At 54.3% G+C, this 21,324-nt stretch overlaps 1 protein-coding gene across 1 annotated transcript; it reads right to left on the bottom strand.

The window, feature by feature from the left end:
• Nucleotides 1-1,613: 1,613 nt before the first annotated feature.
• On the bottom strand, nt 1,614-20,323 carry LOC103634081 (uncharacterized). Its single transcript, XM_035961239.1, has 9 exons — nt 20,022-20,323; nt 19,892-19,921; nt 3,586-3,659; nt 3,245-3,492; nt 2,962-3,165; nt 2,761-2,853; nt 2,557-2,667; nt 2,122-2,475; nt 1,614-1,995 (listed from the first exon to the last, which is right to left on the bottom strand). The coding sequence occupies exons 1-9, from the start codon at nt 20,321-20,323 to the stop codon at nt 1,717-1,719; spliced, it is 1,695 nt and encodes a 564-aa protein (XP_035817132.1). The 3' UTR covers nt 1,614-1,716.
• Between the last annotated feature and the right edge of the window lie 1,001 nt (nt 20,324-21,324).

Raw genomic sequence — 21,324 nt, 5'->3', positions numbered from 1 at the left:
GCAGCAGATGAAGAAAAGTTTCAGTATGAGTGATCTGGGACTCCTGAGTTATTATCTTGGAATTGAGGTAAAGCAAAAACCAGGAGAAATCAAAATCTGCCAGAGTGCTTATGCTAAGAAGATACTTGAAATTTGTGGAATGAAGGGATGCAACCCTGCAGACACACCTATGGAGCAACTATTGATGCTACCAAGTTCAGAAGTATTGTGGGCAGTCTGAGATATCTAGTTAATACAAGGCCTGATCTTGCTTTTTCAGTGCAAATGGTGAGCAGATTTATGGAGAATCCAAATGCAGAACATTGGAGTGCTATCAGAATATATAGCAGCAGCCACGACAGCCTGTCAGGGAGTGTGGCTGAGCAGACTTATAGGGGATCTGTTGGGCACTGAAGTGAAGAAATTCAACCTCCGAATTGACAACAGATCTGCTCAATAGCTGAGTAAAAATCCAGTTTATCATGAGAGGAGTAAGCAGATTGATACAAGATATCACTACATCAGGGAGTGTGTTAGCGAGGGAGACTGGAAATCAGTCATGTGAGTTCTGAAGAACAGCTGGCATATACTAACAAAACCACTGGGAAGGATCCGTTTTGCAGAGCTAAGGAGGCAGCTAGGCATCATCAGAATTGAAGATTGACAAGATTAAGGGGGTGAATGTTAAGTTAGCAGCATCCAGTCTGTAATCGTGTAAATGTTTATCAGCATGTAGGTGTGCATTAGTTAGCTTGTTTATGGCTTAATCATATTTGTAATAGTACGTAGAATCATGGGCATGCAGGAGATTGCACTCTGCGCGCCATGACCGCGTCAAGGGCCACTTCTCCGTCATGCAGCCCAATTGAATCATGGAGAGACAAAACAGATACACTGATTCTTGCATAATGCACATGTCCATGAGAGCTCATCCCACACGGTCCAAGAGAGCATCGAGGCAAACTTGAGCCTGGTCAGCGTGATTATCTAGCAGAAGGTGAAGGTTGATGGGATCATGGGAACCAGAGTTCACCAATCCGATCCAGTGGAGCATGCTAGTGAAAGCCCAAAACTGTGATTCTATTCTATTCTATTATGATGGACAAATGAATCATGCTGTGAGCCCATTACTCAAATTGCACATTTTCCCAATGTCTTATAGATATATGGATAGGCAGAGAGAGGTCTGATATGGTTTTTGCTTATCCCTTTCCTTAGTTTCCCTTAGAAGTTATGTGCCTTTAATCTGTGGTTATGATTAATACACAACTATATATGAAGAAAATATACGAAGTAAGATTACAAAGTTCAAAAATAATAGCTAGTTTCATTAGAAGCAAATATTTACCTGCTGCTGTAGAACCTTGGTTCAACGTTGATTTTTTGTTACGACCCATCTAAAAATATAGAACATTAGAAGCTTGTTCTATTAATTACATAAATAAAATACAAGGTTGTAGTATATTACCTTGTTTGTTGGCCATGCAACGGGCATAAAAAGAGCATCCCCCATACTCTCTACACCTAAGTATGGTCGTGGCAGAGTACTTTCCCTTTTTAGCACGCGAGTCACAAAAACCTGTGTGAACTCCCTTCCAAGAGGAACATCTCCCACCTTAGTGGTTGGGTCGGTTGAGATAATATTTGCTATTGCAACAGGAACTTCTGATCTCATCATAGAATATAATATCACTTCTTTACCAACCTAATAAAATATGCGAAGTAAGATTACAAAGTTCAAATAATGAAACATAAATATGAAGTGATAGATGAGAAAATTATAGGATTATCATCTGCATTTTGAGATGATCCATGATTTCTTTGAGGTACCATTGTTGCAATGTCTCGCCTGCGACTTTGCTCTTCAATAGTATTAACATCTTCACGATTCCTTAGACGACCCACAGTGCTTGCAACTCGCCTAGTAAGTTGCAAGTCATCTTCAACCATATTTTGTGAATGGTTATTACCATTGTAATCATGTGCCACCTCATCTGAACGATGCACCCTTGAGTTCTAAAGAAAATAAAAAGGGAAAAAGTGTTAGTGAGATAAAGGAAACAAGCCTAATTAATTAACATGATAGACGCCGAACTGCTCGATATATGCTACACTGACTAAACATATGCAATATTATATCACCTGTCGAGAATTAGACCCATGTTGTGATGGGCTTTCTATATGTTGCACCCCTTGAGCTGCTACCATCATTTGATAAATTTGATCCATTTTTTCTTTCATTTGATTCATATCCTGTCTTAAGGCTCTAACCTCTTGCTCAGACTGACTGCGAGCTTGCAATGCCATTTGAAGCTTTGTTGATATTTTCATTTGAGTTCCAGGGGTGCCTACATCTTGTGGAGTTGGTCCTAAGCCTAAACCACGAATACGACCTCTTGGTTCTTTCTCTCCAAAAACATGTGCATATAAATCACCATCTTCAATACTTCTGTCCTTCAGTTCTGGGTTCTCAGCAACAGCTTCTTCAAATTTATTCTTAAGAGGACCACACATATATTATATTTTGTTCACTTATATTTTAATTATTACATAAATCAAAAATATGTGTGTACTCACAATGAATATTTCTGCTCCAGGTAGAGGCACAATATCCCCTTCTTTGTTCTTACGCGTGTGTGTTCTAACATATATTTCATCTCTTCTCGCAGGGCGTCCTTGTTGCTCGGCCTACAAGAAAAAATGATTTGGTCCAGTAATTGACTAGATTTTTCATAAATTAAACTAATGATTATACAAACTAGTGATTATAATTTTTTTTACCAGTTCATGCCCCACACGAGCATAACTCTTGCTGCCAGCTGCATGCGACATAGTCAGCTTTGAACGATTATCTTTACCTCTGTTTGTACGAACCTACAACATACATATGAATCTATCAAAACAATAATAGAAATTCATTCATACAATAGTTTAATGAAGGTTTATATCTCAAAAAAGAATTCAAAACAAATCAGCATGTACCTCGGCTTCTGGAGACATCCAATAAGTTATCAACCACTCCCAATCAGATTCTTTCACCCTTTCATCCCTTTTAGCAATAAGCTCTTCAAAACTCAATGTTTCATCAAAATATTTGTTCTTTAGGTCAGCCTTAAACTCTCTCCACTTTTTTGCTGCAGATGTTATAACATAATCTATACCAGATTCATCCACTTCATAGTATTCCTGTTTCAACAAAAATGTAGTTGATTACCAAATCTACTGACAATAGGCTAAGACAAATTATCTCACTAAATCAGATTACCTTCACTTTTGTCCATAACTCAAACTTCTTTTTAGAATCAACTAGTCTCCAATCCTCACAAGAAACAGGGATATTTTTCCTCACCAAAGTTCCTATGAAATTACCAAACTCTTTGCTGTTCCTACCAACTGGTTGTCCATATTCATTAAGGGTAATGCAGATTTTAGGCCCACCACTACTTGAATATATGTTCTTCTTCAAGGTTGGGCCCCTTCCTTTCCTTATATTTTGATGCCCAATAGGTTGCTCTGCTTATTACAGGAGATAAAACAGATGAAAACCTTTGTTCATAACTATTTTCAAAATTGCTACAATAAATTTAAAGTTTGTTTGATTTTTACCTTCATCATTGATGGGATTATCAGATTCTTCATAACTATTTTCAGATTCTTCATCAACAATATCCCTTTCAGTCCTTGATCGCAAAGTAGGTCCATCAGTTGAAGCTGCTAATGTCCTTGTCTACACTCTAAGAAATGAAAACATTAAAACTTAAGGTTCAGAAATTAAAGCAGTCAACCAATTGCCAGTGAAGTACGTAGCAGAAATTTCAAGCAGTAATATAGCTGTAATATAATATAGCTGTAGCATGACAGCAATACACTATAGCTGTCTAGCAGGACAACAGTAATACTATATTGAAGGACAACAATACACTATAGTTGTAACAATAACACAATATAACTGTACAAGCAATCAAAATCAAGCTTTGAACTGAACTGTGAAGACTTTGAAGAAGTCGGAACTCTGAACAGACTTTGAACTGTCAACTGTACAAGCAATCAAAAATGGAGTATGACTGCATGTTCGAAACTGGACAGAGGGAGTACCAGATAATACACTGATCAGACTTTGAAGCTTTTCTTGACCCTTAGGCAATGACCAAAACTGGACAGAGGGAGTACCAGATAAATGCACTATCAAGTATCAACACATATTTCATCTTGGGTCTAATTAAACTTGATGTTCTACATGTTGTGTATTTTTCTACATAATTGGTCAAAGTTAGATAAGCATTTTGATCTATGTGACTGTTATAATTTATACATAATGACAGCTCCTCTGATTAATTCCCTATACGCTTGCACTTTTCTTTTCAAATGCTCTTTGCTGAACAAGTGTTTCTTTTCTATTTACTGTCAGCACAAGATCTCTGTGTCCAGCTCTGCAAAATTACTGGAATGGAACCTTCATTGAACTCGCTGCCTGGGTATCTGCTTGTGAACTATCTGCAAAATTATTGCTTGTGAAGTATAAGTATTATGAACCTTCATTGAACATCGTACCCTTCCATTCAGCTAAATGGGTCATATTTAGTACAGACTCCATTTAGCTGAGTCGACTGGGACAGAAGAATGTATCTGCAGAAGATAAATGAGGCACTGATACATTTAGCTGCAGATACATCAGTGCCACACTTTCCTGTCGTGATCAGCGACTAGGACTTGCTCCTGTCGTGATATACCACGAATACGACCTCTTTTGTAGTTATGAATGAAATACTGAATGCTAAAATGATGATGGCACTATTGTTGCGGCTGTACATTAAGCCTGCTATTGTGTCTTGGGAAAGTGTGGCACTGATGTATCTGCAGTAGAACATGTGGGTGTTGGCTGTCGCGTGTGATACATTGAGTCCTGATCATCGGGCTTCTAGGTTATTTGTGGATACCATCAGTTATTTGTGGATAGCATCATGTCGGGGACCATAATTAGGGGTACCCTCAAGACGCCTGATTCTCAGCTGGTAACCCCCATCAGCATAAAGCTGCAAAGGCCTGATGGGTACGATTAAGTCAGGGATCAAGTCCACACGAGTGACTCGATCACGCTTCGCCCGAGCCTAGCCTCGGCCAAGGGCAGCCGACCTCGAGAGACTTCCGTCTCGCCCGAGGCCCCCCTTTTAACGGCGGACACACCTCCGGCTCGCCCGAGGCCTTGGCTTCGCTTAGAAGCAACCCTGACTAAATCGCCGCACCGACTGACCAAGTTGCAGGAGCATTTAACGCAAAGGTGGCCTGACACCTTTATCCTGACGCGCGCCCCCCGGCAGAGCCGAAGTGACCGTCGTCACCCCGCCGCTCCACTGACCGGTCTGACAGAAGGACAGCGCCGCCTGCGCCACTCTGACTGCAGTGCCACTCGACAGAGTGAGTCTGACAGGCAGTCAGGCTTTGCCAAAGGCGCCATAGGAAACTCCGCTCCGCCCGACCCAGGGCTCGGACTCGGGCTAAGACCCGGAAGACGGCGAACTCCGCACCGCCCGACCCCAGGGCTCGGACTCGGGCTAAGACCCGGAAGACGGCGAACTCCGCTCCGCCCGACCCCAGGGCTCGGACTCGGGCTAAGACCCGGAAGACGGCGAACTCCGCTCCGCCCGACCCTAGGGCTCGGACTCGGGCTAAGACCCGGAAGACGGCGAACTCCGCTCCGCCCGACCCCAGGGCTCGGACTCGGGCTCAGCCCCAGAAGACGACGAAACTCCGCCTCGCCCGACCCCAGGGCTCGGACTCCGCCCTGGCCTCGGCCGAACGATCTCCGCCTCGCCCGACCCGGGGGCTCGGGCTCGGCCTCGGCCACGGAAGACAGACTCGACCTCGGCTTCGGAGGAGCCCCCACGTCGCCCGACCTAGGGCACAGGCCCGCCACGTCAACAGGAAGCGCCATCATCATCCTACCCCGAGCCGACTCGGGTCACGGAGAACAAGACCGGCGTCCCATCTGGCCAGCTCCGCCAGATGGGCAATGATGGCGCCCCACAAGCTCTGTGACGACGGCGGCTCTCAGCTCTCTTACGGAAGCAGGGCGACGTCAGCAAGGACTCGACCGCCCCTACATCTGTCCCTCCGCCAGGCTCCGTTGCTCCTCCGACAGCCACGACATCACGCCAGCAAGGTGCCAAGACCTCTCCGGCTGCCACATTGGCATGTACCTAGGGCGCTAGCTCTCCCTCCGCTAGACACGTAGCACTCTGCTACACCCCCCATTGTACACCTGGATCCTCTCCTTACGACTATAAAAGGAAGGACCAGGGCCTTCTTAGAGAAGGTTGGCCGCGCGGGACCGAGGACGGGACAGGCGCTCTCTTGGGGCCGCTCGCTTCCCTCACCCGCGTGGACGCTTGTAACCCCCCTACTGCAAGCGCACCCGACCTAGGCGCGGGACGACCACGAAGGCCGCGGGACTTCCACCTCTCTCACGCCCGTCTCCGGCCACCTCGCCTCTCCCCCCTTCGCGCTCGCCCACGCGCTCGACCCATCTGGGCTGGGGCACGCAGCACACTCACTCGTCGGCTTAGGGACCCCCCGGTCTCGAAACGCCGACAGTTGGCGCGCCAGGTAGGGGCCTGCTGCGTGCTGACGAACAGCTTCCCGTCAAGCTCCAGATGGGCAGTCTCCAGCAACCTCTCCGGCCCGGGACGGTGCTCCGTTTCGGGAGTCTTGAGTTCATGTCCTTCGACGGCAGCTACGACATGATACTCCTTCCACCGCCGCGCGACAACGACAATGGCGGCCGACAACCCGCCCGCCGGCGGCGGAATCGGCGACATCTTCCCCGCGCGGTGGAAGAACAACATTCGAGCTCGCCCCGTCCTCTCCCCCGCCAACGGAGGAGGAGGCAGGGCAACCAAGGCCAAGCGGGAGGCCGCGCTTCGTCGGCTGTCGAGCGGATCGACGTCCCCAGCGCCCCGACGGAAGGCACGCCGGGCGTCGACCTCGCGTTCGAGACGAAGGCAAGCGCCTTCCCCCCGCGACACGCCAACTCCGAGCAAGTGGACGACGCCGGCGCACTCGCGGAGAGCTTGCAGGACGTCGCCCTCGTACCTGAGACAACGGTGCAACCAGTCCCCGATGTGACTACGTCGCTCCTCGTCGACCAAAAGGTACCGACTAATTCTCATCCTACGTCTTTTCGACTCGGCCTCAACCCGCCAAGCGACCTCGCCTTGGCGGGCGCTCTCATTGAGGCGAGTGCAACCCCACTGGGGTTTCGTATGCGGTCGCCTTGGGACCGGTTGACGGACGTCTCCACCTACGGGCCCTCCGGGTCCGAGGAAGATGACGATCCCAGCATCTGTTGGGATTTCTCTGGACTTGGCAACCCCAGTGCCATGCGGGACTTCATGACCGCATGTGACTACTGCCTCTCCGACTGTTCTGACGGAAGCCGCAGCCTTGACGACGAGGGCTGCGGCCCAAGCCGCGAATGTTTCCACGTTGAGCTAGGGGATCCCTCCGAAGGCAACCATCTCGGCATGCCGGAGGACGGTGATTTCCCTAGGCCAGTGCCTCGCGCCGACATCCCGCGGGAGCTAGCTGTGGTCCCCGTTCCGGCGGGGGGTCACGACCCACAGCTCGAGCAAGTCCGCGGGGCGCAGGCCAGGCTCGACGAGGGAACAGGAGCGCTTGAGACGATCCGCCGGGACGTCGGGCAGGTATGGGCGGGCCAACCCCCGGCCGGAGAAATACGTCACCTGCCCCAGGGTCTCCAGCACCGCGTTGCCAACGATGTCAGGGTCAGGCCGCCGCCCGCATCCAGCGGGGTTGGTCAGAACCTGGCAGCCGCAGCGATGCTCCTCCGCGCGATGCCGGAGCCATCAACCACCGAGGGTCGGCGAATCCAGGGAGAGCTCAAGAATCTCCTGGAAGGCGCTGCGGCCCGACGGGCCGAGAGCACTGCCTCCCGAAGGCAGGGATACCCCTCGGAACCTCATGCCGCGACTTCCCGATTCATGCGGGAAGCCTCGGTCTACACCGGGCGCACGCGCAACACCGCGCCTGCGGCCCCGGGCCACCTCGGCAACGAGCACCACCGTCGCGACCGACGGGCCCACCTCGACGAAAGGGTGCGCCGAGGCTACCACCCCAGCCGTGGGGGACGCTACGACAGCGGGGAGGATCGGAGTCCCTCGCCCGAACCACCCGGTCCGCAGGCCTTCAGTTGGGCCATCCGACGGGCGCCGTTCCCGACCCGGTTCCGACCCCCGACTACTATCACGAAGTACTCGGGGGAAACGAGGCCGGAACTGTGGCTCGCGGACTACCGCCTGGCCTGCCAACTGGGTGGAACGGACGACGACAACCTCATCATCCGAAACCTCCCCCTGTTCCTCTCCGACACTGCTCGCGCCTGGTTGGAGCACCTGCCTCCGGGGCAGATCTCCAGCTGGGACGACTTGGTCCAAGCCTTCGCCGGCAATTTCCAGGGCACATACGTGCGCCCCGGGAATTCCTGGGACCTTCGAAGTTGCCGGCAGCAGCCGGGAGAGTCGCTCCGGGACTACATCCGACGATTCTCGAAGCAGCGCACCGAGCTGCCCAACATCACCGACTCGGATGTCATCGGCGCGTTCCTTGCCGGCACTACCTGCCGTGACCTGGTGAGCAAGTTGGGTCGCAAAACCCCCACCAGGGCGAGCGAGCTGATGGACATCGCCACCAAGTTCGCCTCTGGCCAGGAGGCGGTCGAGGCTATGTTCCGAAAGGACAAGCAGCCCCAGGGCCGCCCATCGGAAGAGGCTCCCGAGGCGTCTACTCCGCGCGGCGCCAAGAAGAAGGGCAAGAAGAAGTCGCAATCGAAACGCGACGCCGCCGACGCGGACCTTGTTGCCGCCGCCGAGTACAAGAACCCTCGGAAGCCCCCCGGAGGTGCTAACCTCTTCGACAAGATGCTCAAGGAGCCGTGCCCCTATCATCAGGGGCCCGTCAAGCACACCCTCGAGGAGTGCGTCATGCTTCGGCGACACTTCCACAGGGCCGAGCCACCCGCCGAGGGTGGCAGGGCCCGCGACGACGACAAGAACGAAGATCACCAAGCAGGAGAGTTCCCCGAGGTCCGCGACTGCTTCATGATCTACGGTGGGCATGCGGCGAATGCCTCGGCTCGGCATCGCAAGCAAGAGCGCCGGGAGGTCTGCTCGGTGAAGGTGGCGGCGCCAGCCTACCTAGACTGGTCCGACAAGCCCATCACCTTCGACCAGGCCGACCACCCCGACCACGTGCCGAGCCCGGGGAAATACCCGCTCGTCGTCGACCCCGTCATCGGCGACGTCAGGCTCACCAAGGTCCTGATGGATGGGGGCAGCTGCCTCAACATCATCTACGCCGAGACCCTCAAGCTCCTGCGCGTCGATCTGTCCTCCGTCCGGGCAGGCGCTGCGCCCTTCCACGGGATCGTACCTGGGAAGCGCGTCCAGCCCCTCGGACGACTCGACCTCCCCGTCTGCTTTGGAACACCCTCCAACTTCCGAAGGGAGACCCTGACGTTCGAGGTGGTCGGGTTCCGAGGAACCTACCACGCGGTACTGGGGAGGCCATGCTACGCGAAGTTCATGGCCGTCCCCAACTACACCTACTTGAAGCTCAAGATGCCGGGCCCCAACGGGGTCATCACCGTCGGCCCCACGTACAAACACGCGTTCGAATGCGACGTGGAGTGCGTGGAGTACGCCGAGGCCCTCGCCGAGTTCGAGGCCCTCATCGCCGACCTGGAGAACCTCTCCAAGGAGGTGCCAGACGTGAAGCGTCACGCCGGCAACTTCGAGCCAGCGGAGACGGTTAAGGCCGTCCCTCTCGACCCCAGCGGTGACACCTCCAAGCAGATCCGGATTGGGTCCGGACTCGACCCCAAATAGGAAGCAGTGCTCGTCGACTTTCTCCGCGCAAACGCCGACGTCTTTGCGTGGAGTCCCTCGGACATGCCCGGCATACCGAGGGATGTCGCCGAGCACTCGCTGGATATTCGGGCCGGAGCCCGACCCGTCAGGCAGCCTCTGCGCCGATTTGACGAGGAGAAGCGTAGAGTGATAGGCGAGGAGATCCACAAGCTAATGGCAGCAGGGTTCATCAAAGAGGTATTCCATCCCGAATGGCTTGCCAACCCTGTGCTTGTGAGGAAGAAAGGGGGGAAATGGCGGATGTGTGTAGACTACACTGGTCTCAACAAAGCATGTCCGAAGGTTCCCTACCCTCTGCCTCGCATCGATCAAATCGTGGATTCCACTGCTGGGTGCGAAACCCTGTCCTTCCTCGATGCCTACTCAGGGTATCACCAAATCCGGATGAAAGAGTCCGACCAGCTCGCGACTTCTTTCATCACGCCGTTCGGCATGTACTGCTATGTCACCATGCCGTTCGGTTTGAGGAATGCGGGCGCGACGTACCAGCGGTGCATGAACCATGTGTTCGGCGAACACATCGGTCGCACAGTCGAGGCCTACGTCGATGACATCGTAGTCAAGACAAGGAAGGCTTCCGACCTCCTCTCCGACCTTGAAGTGACATTCCGATGTCTCAAGGCGAAAGGAGTCAAGCTCAATCCTGAGAAGTGTGTCTTCGGGGTGCCCCGGGGCATGCTCCTGGGGTTCATCGTCTCCGAGCGAGGCATCGAAGCCAACCCGGAGAAGATCGTAGCCATCACCAGCATGGGACCCATCAAGGACTTAAAAGGCGTACAGAGGGTCATGGGATGCCTCGCGGCCCTGAGCCGCTTCATCTCACGCCTCGGCGAAAGAGGTCTGCCTCTGTACCGCCTCTTAAGGAAGGCCGAGTGCTTCGCTTGGACCCCTGAGGCCGAGGAAGCCCTCGGGAACCTGAAGGCGCTCCTTACAAAGGCGCCTGTCTTGGTGCCCCCAGCTGATGGAGAAGCCCTCTTGGTCTACGTCACCGCCACCACTCAGGTGGTTAGCGCCGCGATTGTGGTCGAGAGGCAAGAGGAAGGGCATGCACTGCCCGTTCAGAGGCCAGTCTACTTCGTCAGCGAGGTACTGTCCGAGACCAAGATCCGCTACCCACAAGTTCAGAAGCTGCTGTATGCTGTGATCCTGACGAGGCGGAAGTTACGACACTACTTCGAGTCTCATCCGGTAACTGTGGTGTCATCCTTCCCCCTGGGGGAGATCATCCAGTGCCGAGAGGCCTCGGGCAGGATCGCAAAGTGGGCGGTGGAAATCATGGGCGAAACAATCTCGTTCGCCCCTCGGAAGGCCATCAAGTCTCAGGTGTTGGCGGACTTCGTGGCCGAATGGGTCGACACCCAGCTGCCGACGGCTCCGATCCAACTGGAGCTCTGGACCATGTTTTTCGACGGGTCGCTGATGAAGACAGGAGCCGGCACGGGCCTGCTCTTCATCTCGCCCCTCGGGAAGCACCTACGCTACGTGCTGCGCCTCCATTTCCCGGCGTCCAACAATGTGGCCGAGTACGAAGCTCTGGTCAACGGGTTGCGGATCGCCATCGAGCTAGGGGTCAGACGCCTCGACGCCCGCGGTGATTCGCAGCTCGTCATCAACCAAGTCATGAAGAACTCCCACTGCCGCGACCCGAAGATGGAGGCCTACTGCGATGAGGTTCGGCGCCTGGAAGACAAGTTCTTCGGGCTCGAGCTCAACCACATCGCTCGGCGCTACAACGAGACTGCAGACGAGCTGGCTAAAATAGCCTCGGGGCGAACGACTGTCCCCCCGGACGTCTTCTCCCGGGATCTGCATCAACCCTCCGTCAAGATCGACGACGCGCCCGAGCCCGAGGCACCCTCGGCTCAGCCCGAGGCGCCCTCGGCTCGGCCCGAGGCACCCTCGGCTCAGCCCGAGGTACCCTCGGCCCCCGAAGCCGAGGCACTGAACGTCGAGGAGGAGCAGAGCGGGGCCACGCCTGATCGAGATTGGCAGGCCCCGTACCTGCGATATCTCCGCCAGGGAGAGCTACCCCTCGACCAAGCCGAGGCTCGGCGGGTAGCTCGATGCGCCAAGTCGTTCGTCTTGCTGGGCGACGAGGAGGAGCTCTACCACCGGAGCCCCTCGGGCATCCTCCAGCGATGCATCTCCATCGCCGAAGGTTAGGAACTCCTGCAAGAAATACACTCGGGGGCTTGCGGCCATCATGCGGCGCCCCGAGCCCTTGTCGGGAATGCTTTTCGGCAAGGCTTCTACTGGCCAACGGCGGTGGCTGACGCCACTAGAATTGTCCGCACCTGCGAAGGGTGCCAATTCTATGCGAAGCAGACCCACCTGCCCGCTCAGGCTCTACAGACGATACCCATCACCTGGCCCTTCGCTGTATGGGGTCTGGACCTCGTCGGTCCCTTGCAGAAGGCGCCCGGGGGCTACACGCACCTGCTGGTCGCCATCGACAAATTCTCCAAGTGGATCGAGGTCCGACCCCTGAACAGCATCAGGTCCGAGCAGGCGGTGGCGTTCTTCACCAACATCATCCATCGCTTCGGGGTCCCAAACTCCATCATCACCGACAGCGGTACCCAGTTCACCGGCAAAAAATTCTTGGATTTTTGCGAGGATCACCACATCCGGGTGGACTGGGCCGCCGTGGCTCATCCCATGTCGAATGGGCAAGTAGAGCGTGCCAACGGCATGATTCTACAAGGGCTCAAGCCTCGGATCTACAACGGCCTCAACAAGTTCGGCAAGCGATGGATGAAGGAACTCCCCTCGGTGGTCTGGAGCCTAAGGACGACGCCGAGTCGTGCCACGGGTTTCACGCTGTTCTTCCTGGTCTACGGGGCCGAGGCTATCTTGCCCACTGACCTGGAATACGGCTCCCCGAGGACGAGGGCCTACACCGATCAAAGCAACCAAGCTAGCCGAGAGGAATCGCTGGACCAGCTGGAGGAGGCTCGGGACAGGGCCTTACTACACTCGGCGCGGTACCAGCAGTCCCTGCGACGCTACCACGCCCGAGGGGTCCGGCCCCGAGACCTCCAGGTGGGCGACCTGGTGCTTCGACTGCGGCAAGACGCCCGGGGAAGGCACAAACTCACGCCCCCCTGGGAGGGGCCATTCGTCATCGCCAAAGTTTTGAAGCCCGGAACATACAAGCTGGCCAACGATCAAGGCGAGATCTACGGCAACGCTTGGAACATCAAACAGCTACGTCGCTTCTACCCTTAAGATGTTTTCAAGTTATTCATATACCTCGCACTCACGCAAAGTTTAGTCATCAAGGAAGGGTCAGCCTCGCCTCAGCAAAGCCCGACCCTCCCTCGGGGGCTAAAAGGGGGGAGACCCCCTCTGCGTCGAAATTTTCCTCGAAAAAGGACCTCTTTTTAGCAGAATTTCTTTCGTGCTTTTTGACTACTTCGAAAAGCGGATCCTGTAAACGACGGAGTACACGTAAGCAGCCAAGGCTGACCGAGCCGAGGGACTCCTACGCCTCCGGGATATGGATACCTCACTCATCACCTTCTACGATAAGTAACTCGCGTTCGGATAAAGTGACTCCGTGGACCGAACAAGTCTTCACGTTCGGAAGCTCTTCTGCCGAGACGGTCCTTCAAGCCTTCTCGACTGAATCGGTGACAGGGCCTCATGGACGGGCGAAAGTACGCGTAAGCGGCAAGGCCGACCGAGCCGAGGGACTCCCACGCCTCTGGGATACGGATACCTCACTCATCACCTTCCGCGAGAAGCAACTCTCGCCCACACAAACATCCCTGTTACCGATGGAAAGTCCAGATGCTCGAAATAAGAGGAAAGGGAGACGCGGCTTTACAACGGAGCGAGGGTGTGTTTTCTGGCCTCAGCGGCCACAGAAGGCACACGCTACAAGACAATCTGATCCTGCAGGCTCGGGTCTTCACGCTGAAGGGGGCTGTAGCACCCTCGGCATCGACGACGCCTTCAGCGAGGTCCGACCCAGCCTCGGACGGCGACGCGGTCCAGGGACTTCTCCGGGAATCCGGCCCGAGCAGGCAGCTCGGCCGGTTACCCCTGGGGCCTCGGCCAAGCATCTTCCAAGGGCGCCAGCCCGACCCGAGGCCTCGGCTGATCGACTCCGGCGTCAGCCCCGCTGACGGGCAACCCGGCTAGGCTCCGGCCAACCAGGTTCCCATTTTCGAGCCAACTCCGCCTCTGTTCGTACTGATATCGCTACCCCTGGCCTCGGCTCATCGAAGAGCGGCCAAGGGGTCCCTTTAACTAAGCTAGAGGAGCCTCAGACAACAAGGCCGATCGAGCCGAGGGATTCCTACGCCTTCGGGATACGGATACCTCACTCGTCACCTTGACATGGGGCGACTCATGCTTGGTGAAGCGGTTCAGATAATCAACAGGCGAGACTTAGTGCTCGAAAATGAGGAGAAAACACGGCTCCGTGCCAAAATTACATACATGTTCAGGCCTCGACAGCCGCAATGAACAAAAACACTGGCATTCGAAGTGCCATTACAAACGGAACTCCGGTTCCCCCTCCGCAGGTACAAACAACCCCACTCCGAAGGGGAAGGCCTGCGGAGCAACGGAAGGCCGACGAACGGCGCGCCGTCACCTGCTCCAGCAGCGGCGACGACGACGACTTCTGCTCCGGGGGGCCGAACAGCGGCAACGCTGACCTCAGGGTGGATGCCGCTGCCAGGAGGCCCCCACCCGTGCCAAAACTTGTGAGGCAAGGACGGGCAGAAGGCCGAGAAGTTGGAGGTCAGCCCGTGGCCGGCCCCGGCTATCGCGCCGGCGGAAGAACCTCTTCCAGCTGCCGTGGCGGACGCCGGCGCCGCGAGCGGCTCCGAAGCCACTCGCGTCTGAAGACCGGGCACGCTGCAGCTGCCAGCGCCACGGGCAACACCCGCTCCTCCCCCCATCACTAAGTGAAGGAGCGGGCCACCGCCCGCGCAGGGGCCGACCCCAACTCGGCACTCTCCCCTCCCCAGCCTTGGTGATGAAAATCCTTGAGGCTGAGGGAGGGGCAGAGGCCGCAGCCCGGCTCGCTTTCCCCCACCATCAAGCCGGAGGTCGCCATCTCGGGTGACCGCCGGTGGAGGGGTGCGACCGGGCTGCGTGATGAAAATCCTTGAAGCCGAACGATGGCTGAAAGGTACCAACTCCCACGGAGTTGCGTTCCTCCAACGAGGAGGCGGAAAGACGGCGGGTACCCCCCATCCGGGGGCTTGGAAGATGGAAAGACACGACGCATAAGGGAGGAAGAAGACATGGTTGCCTTCTGAAAGGGGTCTCCCTCCTTTTTAAAGGCAACTCTCCCTACGTGCGCCCCCAAACGCCACGGGCTGAGTCTTCTCCAACACGCTCCAAGGCCCTCCCCTGCGACTCGGGGGCTGGGTCCCGCATGTCATGCAAACCGGCTCAGAGCAGAAGAAGACAAACCGCCGCGCGTGGTGCGCACAACCGCCCAGCGGTTACAAGCGACCCCCCGCTTTTGCCCAGACCAACAGGCGGAAGAGGCGGGCAGCCATGCAGGCGGCATGCAACCGCGCCAGGTGGACGCGCTTCTCCGACTTCTGACACGCCAGCTTGGAGGCCCAGGCCCACGCGTCGCGCAACCAGCGCGCCAGTTGCTGCATGCAAGCAACCGCGCCACCACTTGTGCCACTGTCGCACCTCTTCGGTTGCGGAGCCTATGCCACGACTCGAGGCGACCCAGCGCACGACCCAGCAGCGCCAGCCTGGCGCGACGGTCAAAGCGACCGAAAGTGGGCCGACAGTAATGGCGGTGGCAGGCGGGCGGGCGCAGCAGTCACGTCGTCAGCCAGGCTCACGTCCCATCCTGGGACAGCAAGAGAGCCTCCTCCCACGGCGTGAAGACGGTGCACCCGTGATCCGTTCCTCGAACGGATCGCGCATGCGCAACGGCCGCCCCGCCAACCACTCGCCCCGTCACATTAACTCCGCGGCGGGACAGGCGGCGCCTCTGGCAGGAGAAGCGGACGACGCTTCGCCTTCGCCGTAATAACCGCGTCAAAAAAGGTACGCCACGTCGTTCGATTTCGTATCCTTTTCCTTTTTCCTCTTTCTCTATCTCTTGCAACAGGGACCGGGAAAGGGGGATACCCCGAAAAGGATCCTTCTCTGTGAAGGAACCGGGCTCCGAGCCCCCCCTACTGATCAGAGGTTCGAAGGCTGGCCCTCCGAAGGGTTCAACAGTCGCCTCAGATCGCGTGGGCCCGACACCCACTACTGGTCAGGGGTTCGAAGGCCAGCCCCCCGAAGGGCTCCATGGCTGCCTCAGGCTACTCGGGCTCCGCGCCCATTACTGATCAGGGGTTCGAAGGCTGGCCCCCGAAGGGTTCACAGTCGCCTCAGACACCGAGCGAGGGATGACCAGGGGTACGTTCGATACATAACCGAGGCTCGGGCTGCGCTCCCGAGGTACCCTAGGACATTTCCGAGACCAGCGGGAACGATCTTGTAACGGAATCCCATCGGAGGGAGGCATCGAGCCCTCGGACCCCGTCGCCAGGGGACCGGGTCCGGCAAATCACCCGCAGGTACTTTTGGGCGTGCCTCTGGGCCCCTAGCCGACCCCCAACGAACGGGGCACGGACGTCCACTCGGATTACCCGCTTGCAGCTCACCGGAGACACCATGTTCGGTGCCCATCGAGGGTAACATGGCGCTCTCCCCCCCTCCTCCTTGCGGAAAGGCGACGTAGGGGCGTATGTAAAAAAGCCGAGTCTGTCCCTGATCGTCCTCTCGCCCTGTGCGGAGGCTCGGGGGCTGCTCTCGCAAACCCGGCTACGGCCAAACCGTTGATAGCGTCAACATACCAGCCCAAGAGCTTGGGCCCCGACCGTGCACCCGGGCTACGGCCAGTTCGCATGAGGGAACAACCAAACCAGCCGAAGCATTACGCAAGGCATTAAGACCTCGAAGGAGTGTAACCACTCCTCCGAGGCCTCGGGGGCTACACCCGGCGGGTGCGCTCGCGCGCACCCGCCGGAACAAAATGCAACCGAGAAAGGCTGGTCCCCTTGCAAAAAAGTGCGACGAAAGCCTCCAAGCGAGTGCTAACACTCCCTTCGAGGCTCGGGGGCTACTGTCGGGGACCATAATTAGGGGTACCCTCAAGACGCCTGATTCTCAGCTGGTAACCCCCATCAGCATAAAGCTGCAAAGGCCTGATGGGTACGATTAAGTCAGGGATCAAGTCCACACGAGTGACTCGATCACGCTTCGCCCGAGCCTAGCCTCGGCTAAGGGCAGCCGACCTCGAGAGACTTCCGTCTCGCCCGAGGCCCCCCTTTTAACGGCGGACACACCTCCGGCTCGCCCGAGGCCTTGGCTTTGCTTAGAAGCAACCCTGACTAAATCGCCGCACCGACTGACCAAGTTGCAGGAGCATTTAACGCAAAGGTGGCCTGACACCTTTATCCTGACGCGCGCCCCCCGGCAGAGCCGAAGTGACCGTCGTCACCCCGCCGCTCCACTGACCGGTCTGACAGAAGGACAGCGCCGCCTGCGCCACTCCGACTGCAGTGCCACTCGACAGAGTGAGTCTGACAGGCAGTCAGGCTTTGCCAAAGGCGCCATAGGAAACTCCGCTCCGCCCGACCTAGGGCTCGGACTTGGGCTAAGACCCGGAAGACGGCGAACTCCGCACCGCCCGACCCCAGGGCTCGGACTCGGGCTAAGACCCGGAAGACGGCGAACTCCGCTCCGCCCGACCCCAGGGCTCGGACTCGGGCTAAGACCCGGAAGACGGCGAACTCCGCTCCGCCCGACCCTAGGGCTCGGACTCGGGCTCAGCCCCTGAAGACGGCGAACTCCGCACCGCCCGACCCCAGGGCTCGGACTCGGGTTAAGACCCGGAAGACGGCGAACTCCGCTCCGCCCGACCCCAGGGCTCGGACTCGGGCTAAGACCCGGAAGACGGCGAACTCCGCTCCGCCCGACCCCAGGGCTCGGACTCGGGCTCAGCCCCAGAAGACGACGAAACTCCGCCTCGCCCGACCCCAGGGCTCGGACTCCGCCCTGGCCTCGACCGAACGATCTCCGCCTCGCCCGACCCGGGGGCTCGGGCTCGGCCTCGGCCACGGAAGACAGACTCGACCTCGGCTTCGGAGGAGCCCCCACGTCGCCCGACCTAGGGCACAGGCCCGCCACGTCAACAGGAAGCGCCATCATCATCCTACCCCGAGCCGACTCGGGTCACGGAGAACAAGACCGACGTCCCATCTGGCCAGCTCCGCCAGATGGGCAATGATGGCGCCCCACAAGCTCCGTGACGACGGCGGCTCTCAGCTCTCTTACGGAAGCAGGGCGACGTCAGCAAGGACTCGACCGCCCCTACAGCTGTCCCTCCGCCAGGCTCCGTTGCTCCTCCGACAGCCACGACATCACGCCAGCAAGGTGCCAAGACCTCTCCGGCTGCCACATTGGCATGTACCTAGGGCGCTAGCTCTCCCTCCGCTAGACACGTAGCACTCTGCTACACCCCCCATTGTACACCTGGATCCTCTCCTTACGACTATAAAAGGAAGGACCAGGGCCTTCTTAGAGAAGGTTGGCCGCGCGGGACCGAGGACGGGACAAGCGCTCTCTTGGGGCCGCTCGCTTCCCTCACCCGCGTGGACGCTTGTAACCCCCCTACTGCAAGCGCACCCGACCTGGGCGCGGGACGAACACGAAGGCCGCGGGACTTCCACCTCTCTCACGCCCGTCTCCGGCCACCTCGCCTCTCCCCCCTTCGCGCTCGCCCACGCTCTCGACCCATCTGGGCTGGGGCACGCAGCACACTCACTCGTCGGCTTAGGGACCCCCCGGTCTCGAAACGCCGACACATCAGTTATTTGTTCTTGTTTGTATTGGAAAGTAAAACTAGGATTTCAACCCTAGGCCAGGCACACATGAGAAGAGTCTTGCCACCTGACTACCTGAGTCCTCATTCAGTTTATCATTGAGAGACCGTGATAAAGTTTTTGCTTTTTGGTTGCTATGATGTTTGCTGAGTTGCAAACCTTTTCTCTTTTTATCCCTTTTCATATGGATCATTATTAGTGCATTATTAGTGCATTAGGATATTATTCCAGGTTGCAGGCCAAAACTGAATTTGTTCTTGCTCATACTGTCAAGGGACCAACAGATAAGTATTCACTGCCCACAAAACAGTCCAAAAACCTGGGTATTTTCAGTAGAGAGTAAGGCTTATAGACCTTAGTTAGGCACATCGACTCTATCTCAATTTATACTAACATATGAAGTAGAACATGGAGATAGGGACCTACTTCAGAATCCTACATCAACACTGATCACTTGCACCAGCCCTGCTGCCCCATTGCACACCTCCCTGTTTAAGCCTTTGGACCTCACAATTTTATATGGCAACAGACCAATATCCCTTTTCTAAAGTTATTCTCTAAACATAGTTCTATCAGGTTGGTTCAACAATCCCAGGTCGAAATTACCCAGAACAGAAATTGCATGGGCTCAAACTGACACAAGACACTGCAAATTCAGTTTTCAGGCAGCTAAATGAAATTCAGTCTCTGCAAATGAGAGTCCATCTTTGGGCAGTCTTTACACCACTTTGTGTGTGTGGTCAAGCCCAACTCACTTAAAGGAAGTTGTTATATAACACATGGTCTTCAAACTTGCTACAGAAACTTCTACAAGAAAGAAAATTCTAGTTCCTTCTATAATTCTAGTTCCTTCTACAAGAAAGAAAATTCTAGTTCCGCATGTATTGAGATAGATTGTGGTACTATTAAATTAAATGTAAAAACATGAACTTATTAAATAGGGAAATACATTAACCTTATGTTTCTTATTGGCTCGATGTGATCCATTTGCTTCTTCATTAACCATAGTACTAGGTACATGGAGATTAAGAGATCTCATCCTCTTCAAATTTTCTTTTATGTTGGCAGCCCTTTGTAGTTCATATTCATTGACCTCCGTTTCTTTACCCATTCCTCTTCCTCTTACAAACTTTCCTCCTGAATCAAGACATAAAGAGATTACAATCAAGATTCAAGACAAAGAAATTACAACGTAAAATGAAACATTTTTGCGTAAACAGATATAAACATATCTTACTTGCTAGGTTGGTTTTCGACAATCATTATTCCATCTATATCAGTCCTAACACAACTACCACCAATAGATACATTAACTTGTGTGTGTGCATCCAAATCTGGCAAGAAAGAACCTATTTCTGTACTATTGTCTAGCCTTTCTTCCATATCATACATGTCACGTTGTTTTGACTTCAAAACAGCAAACCAATCAGCATCAATAGGATCTTGCACATAGTAAACTTGAGTTGCCTGAGATGCAAAAATAAATGGCTCATCTAATTCCTTGTCACCGGTATTGAATAAATGCTTGAAGTTGACCATTGTCACCCCAAACTTGTCTATTTTGACCCATTTGTCTCGTACTCGGTTATCAATCCAATCACATTTGAACAATACTATTTTTCCCTGGTGATGGTAGTTCAGCTCAAGAATGTCTTTTATAACACCATAATAAGTTTTGCTCATTGATACTGGGTTATTATTGTTTGTCCCATCAAAACTTGTTGCATGTGCAACTAGGGCTACACCACTACACTGCACTGACCTACCCACATCATAAGATTGTGTATGGAAATTTATCCCATTTATAGAATAACTATCATAAGAATGTGCAACCATGTTAGGCTCCTTAGCTAATATTGTTATCTCCTCAGGTACTTCCTCACTCGTTGTTTCCACCTGATGATATTGAAGATTGTTATTGCACTAAAAAATAATGTGGAACTATACTCTATATAAACATTTTCCTAGATACTTACGTGTGACTTAGACCACTCGTGAAAAGTCTCATAGTGTAAACGACTGATTGCTCTTTGATTTTGATGACCAGCAGAGTAAAGGTATTCTATATGTTTACTAAACAAACATTATAATTTAGTAATCATGAAATAAATGGATGATATTGATTATAAAATATAATGTTCAACTTACTTCAAGTAAGGCTCTATATGGTCATAGTTGAACAAGACATATCTATGTGCTTGAAGCCATGTTTTGTGGTCTAATGTGACACTACGCTTACCAACCAATCCACGACCTATGTTATGGAAGAAAGGGGTGGTATTGATTAAATCAACATTCAAGCCATCATCATTTCTTTTTTTCCGGTTAAATCTAGTTTCACCATGTAAGTAGCGAGAACAGAATGTGAGACTCTCATCAAATAGATAACTTTCTGCAATTGACCCCTCTGGGTGACTCCTAGTGCGAACATGACCCTTACATCTCATTAAAAACCTATAAAGGAGAAATGGCATATATGTTAAACCTTCCTTTGAGTAAAACTAAGTTTAATTTATTGCTAAAATATATTAAAATTTACC

The sequence above is a fragment of the Zea mays genome, chromosome 7 (assembly GCF_902167145.1).
Source record: "Zea mays cultivar B73 chromosome 7, Zm-B73-REFERENCE-NAM-5.0, whole genome shotgun sequence".
Taxonomy (NCBI): Eukaryota; Viridiplantae; Streptophyta; class Magnoliopsida; order Poales; family Poaceae; genus Zea; species Zea mays.
Note: the sequence above shows the minus strand (reverse complement) of the source record. Positions and strands in the feature narration are given on the sequence as shown.

Bases quoted from the DNA above. Each gene is read 5' to 3' on its own strand.
- LOC103634081 (XM_035961239.1), bottom strand. From the start codon at position 20,323: ATGGTCAACTTCAAGCATTTATTCAATACCGGTGACAAGGAATTAGAT. The intron at 2,668-2,760 runs GTAAAAAAAATT...TTTTTCTTGTAG, and splicing joins CTCGTGTGGGGCATGAACTG to GCCGAGCAACAAGGACGCCC. The intron at 2,476-2,556 runs GTGAGTACACAC...GGTCCTCTTAAG, and splicing joins CTGGAGCAGAAATATTCATT to AATAAATTTGAAGAAGCTGT.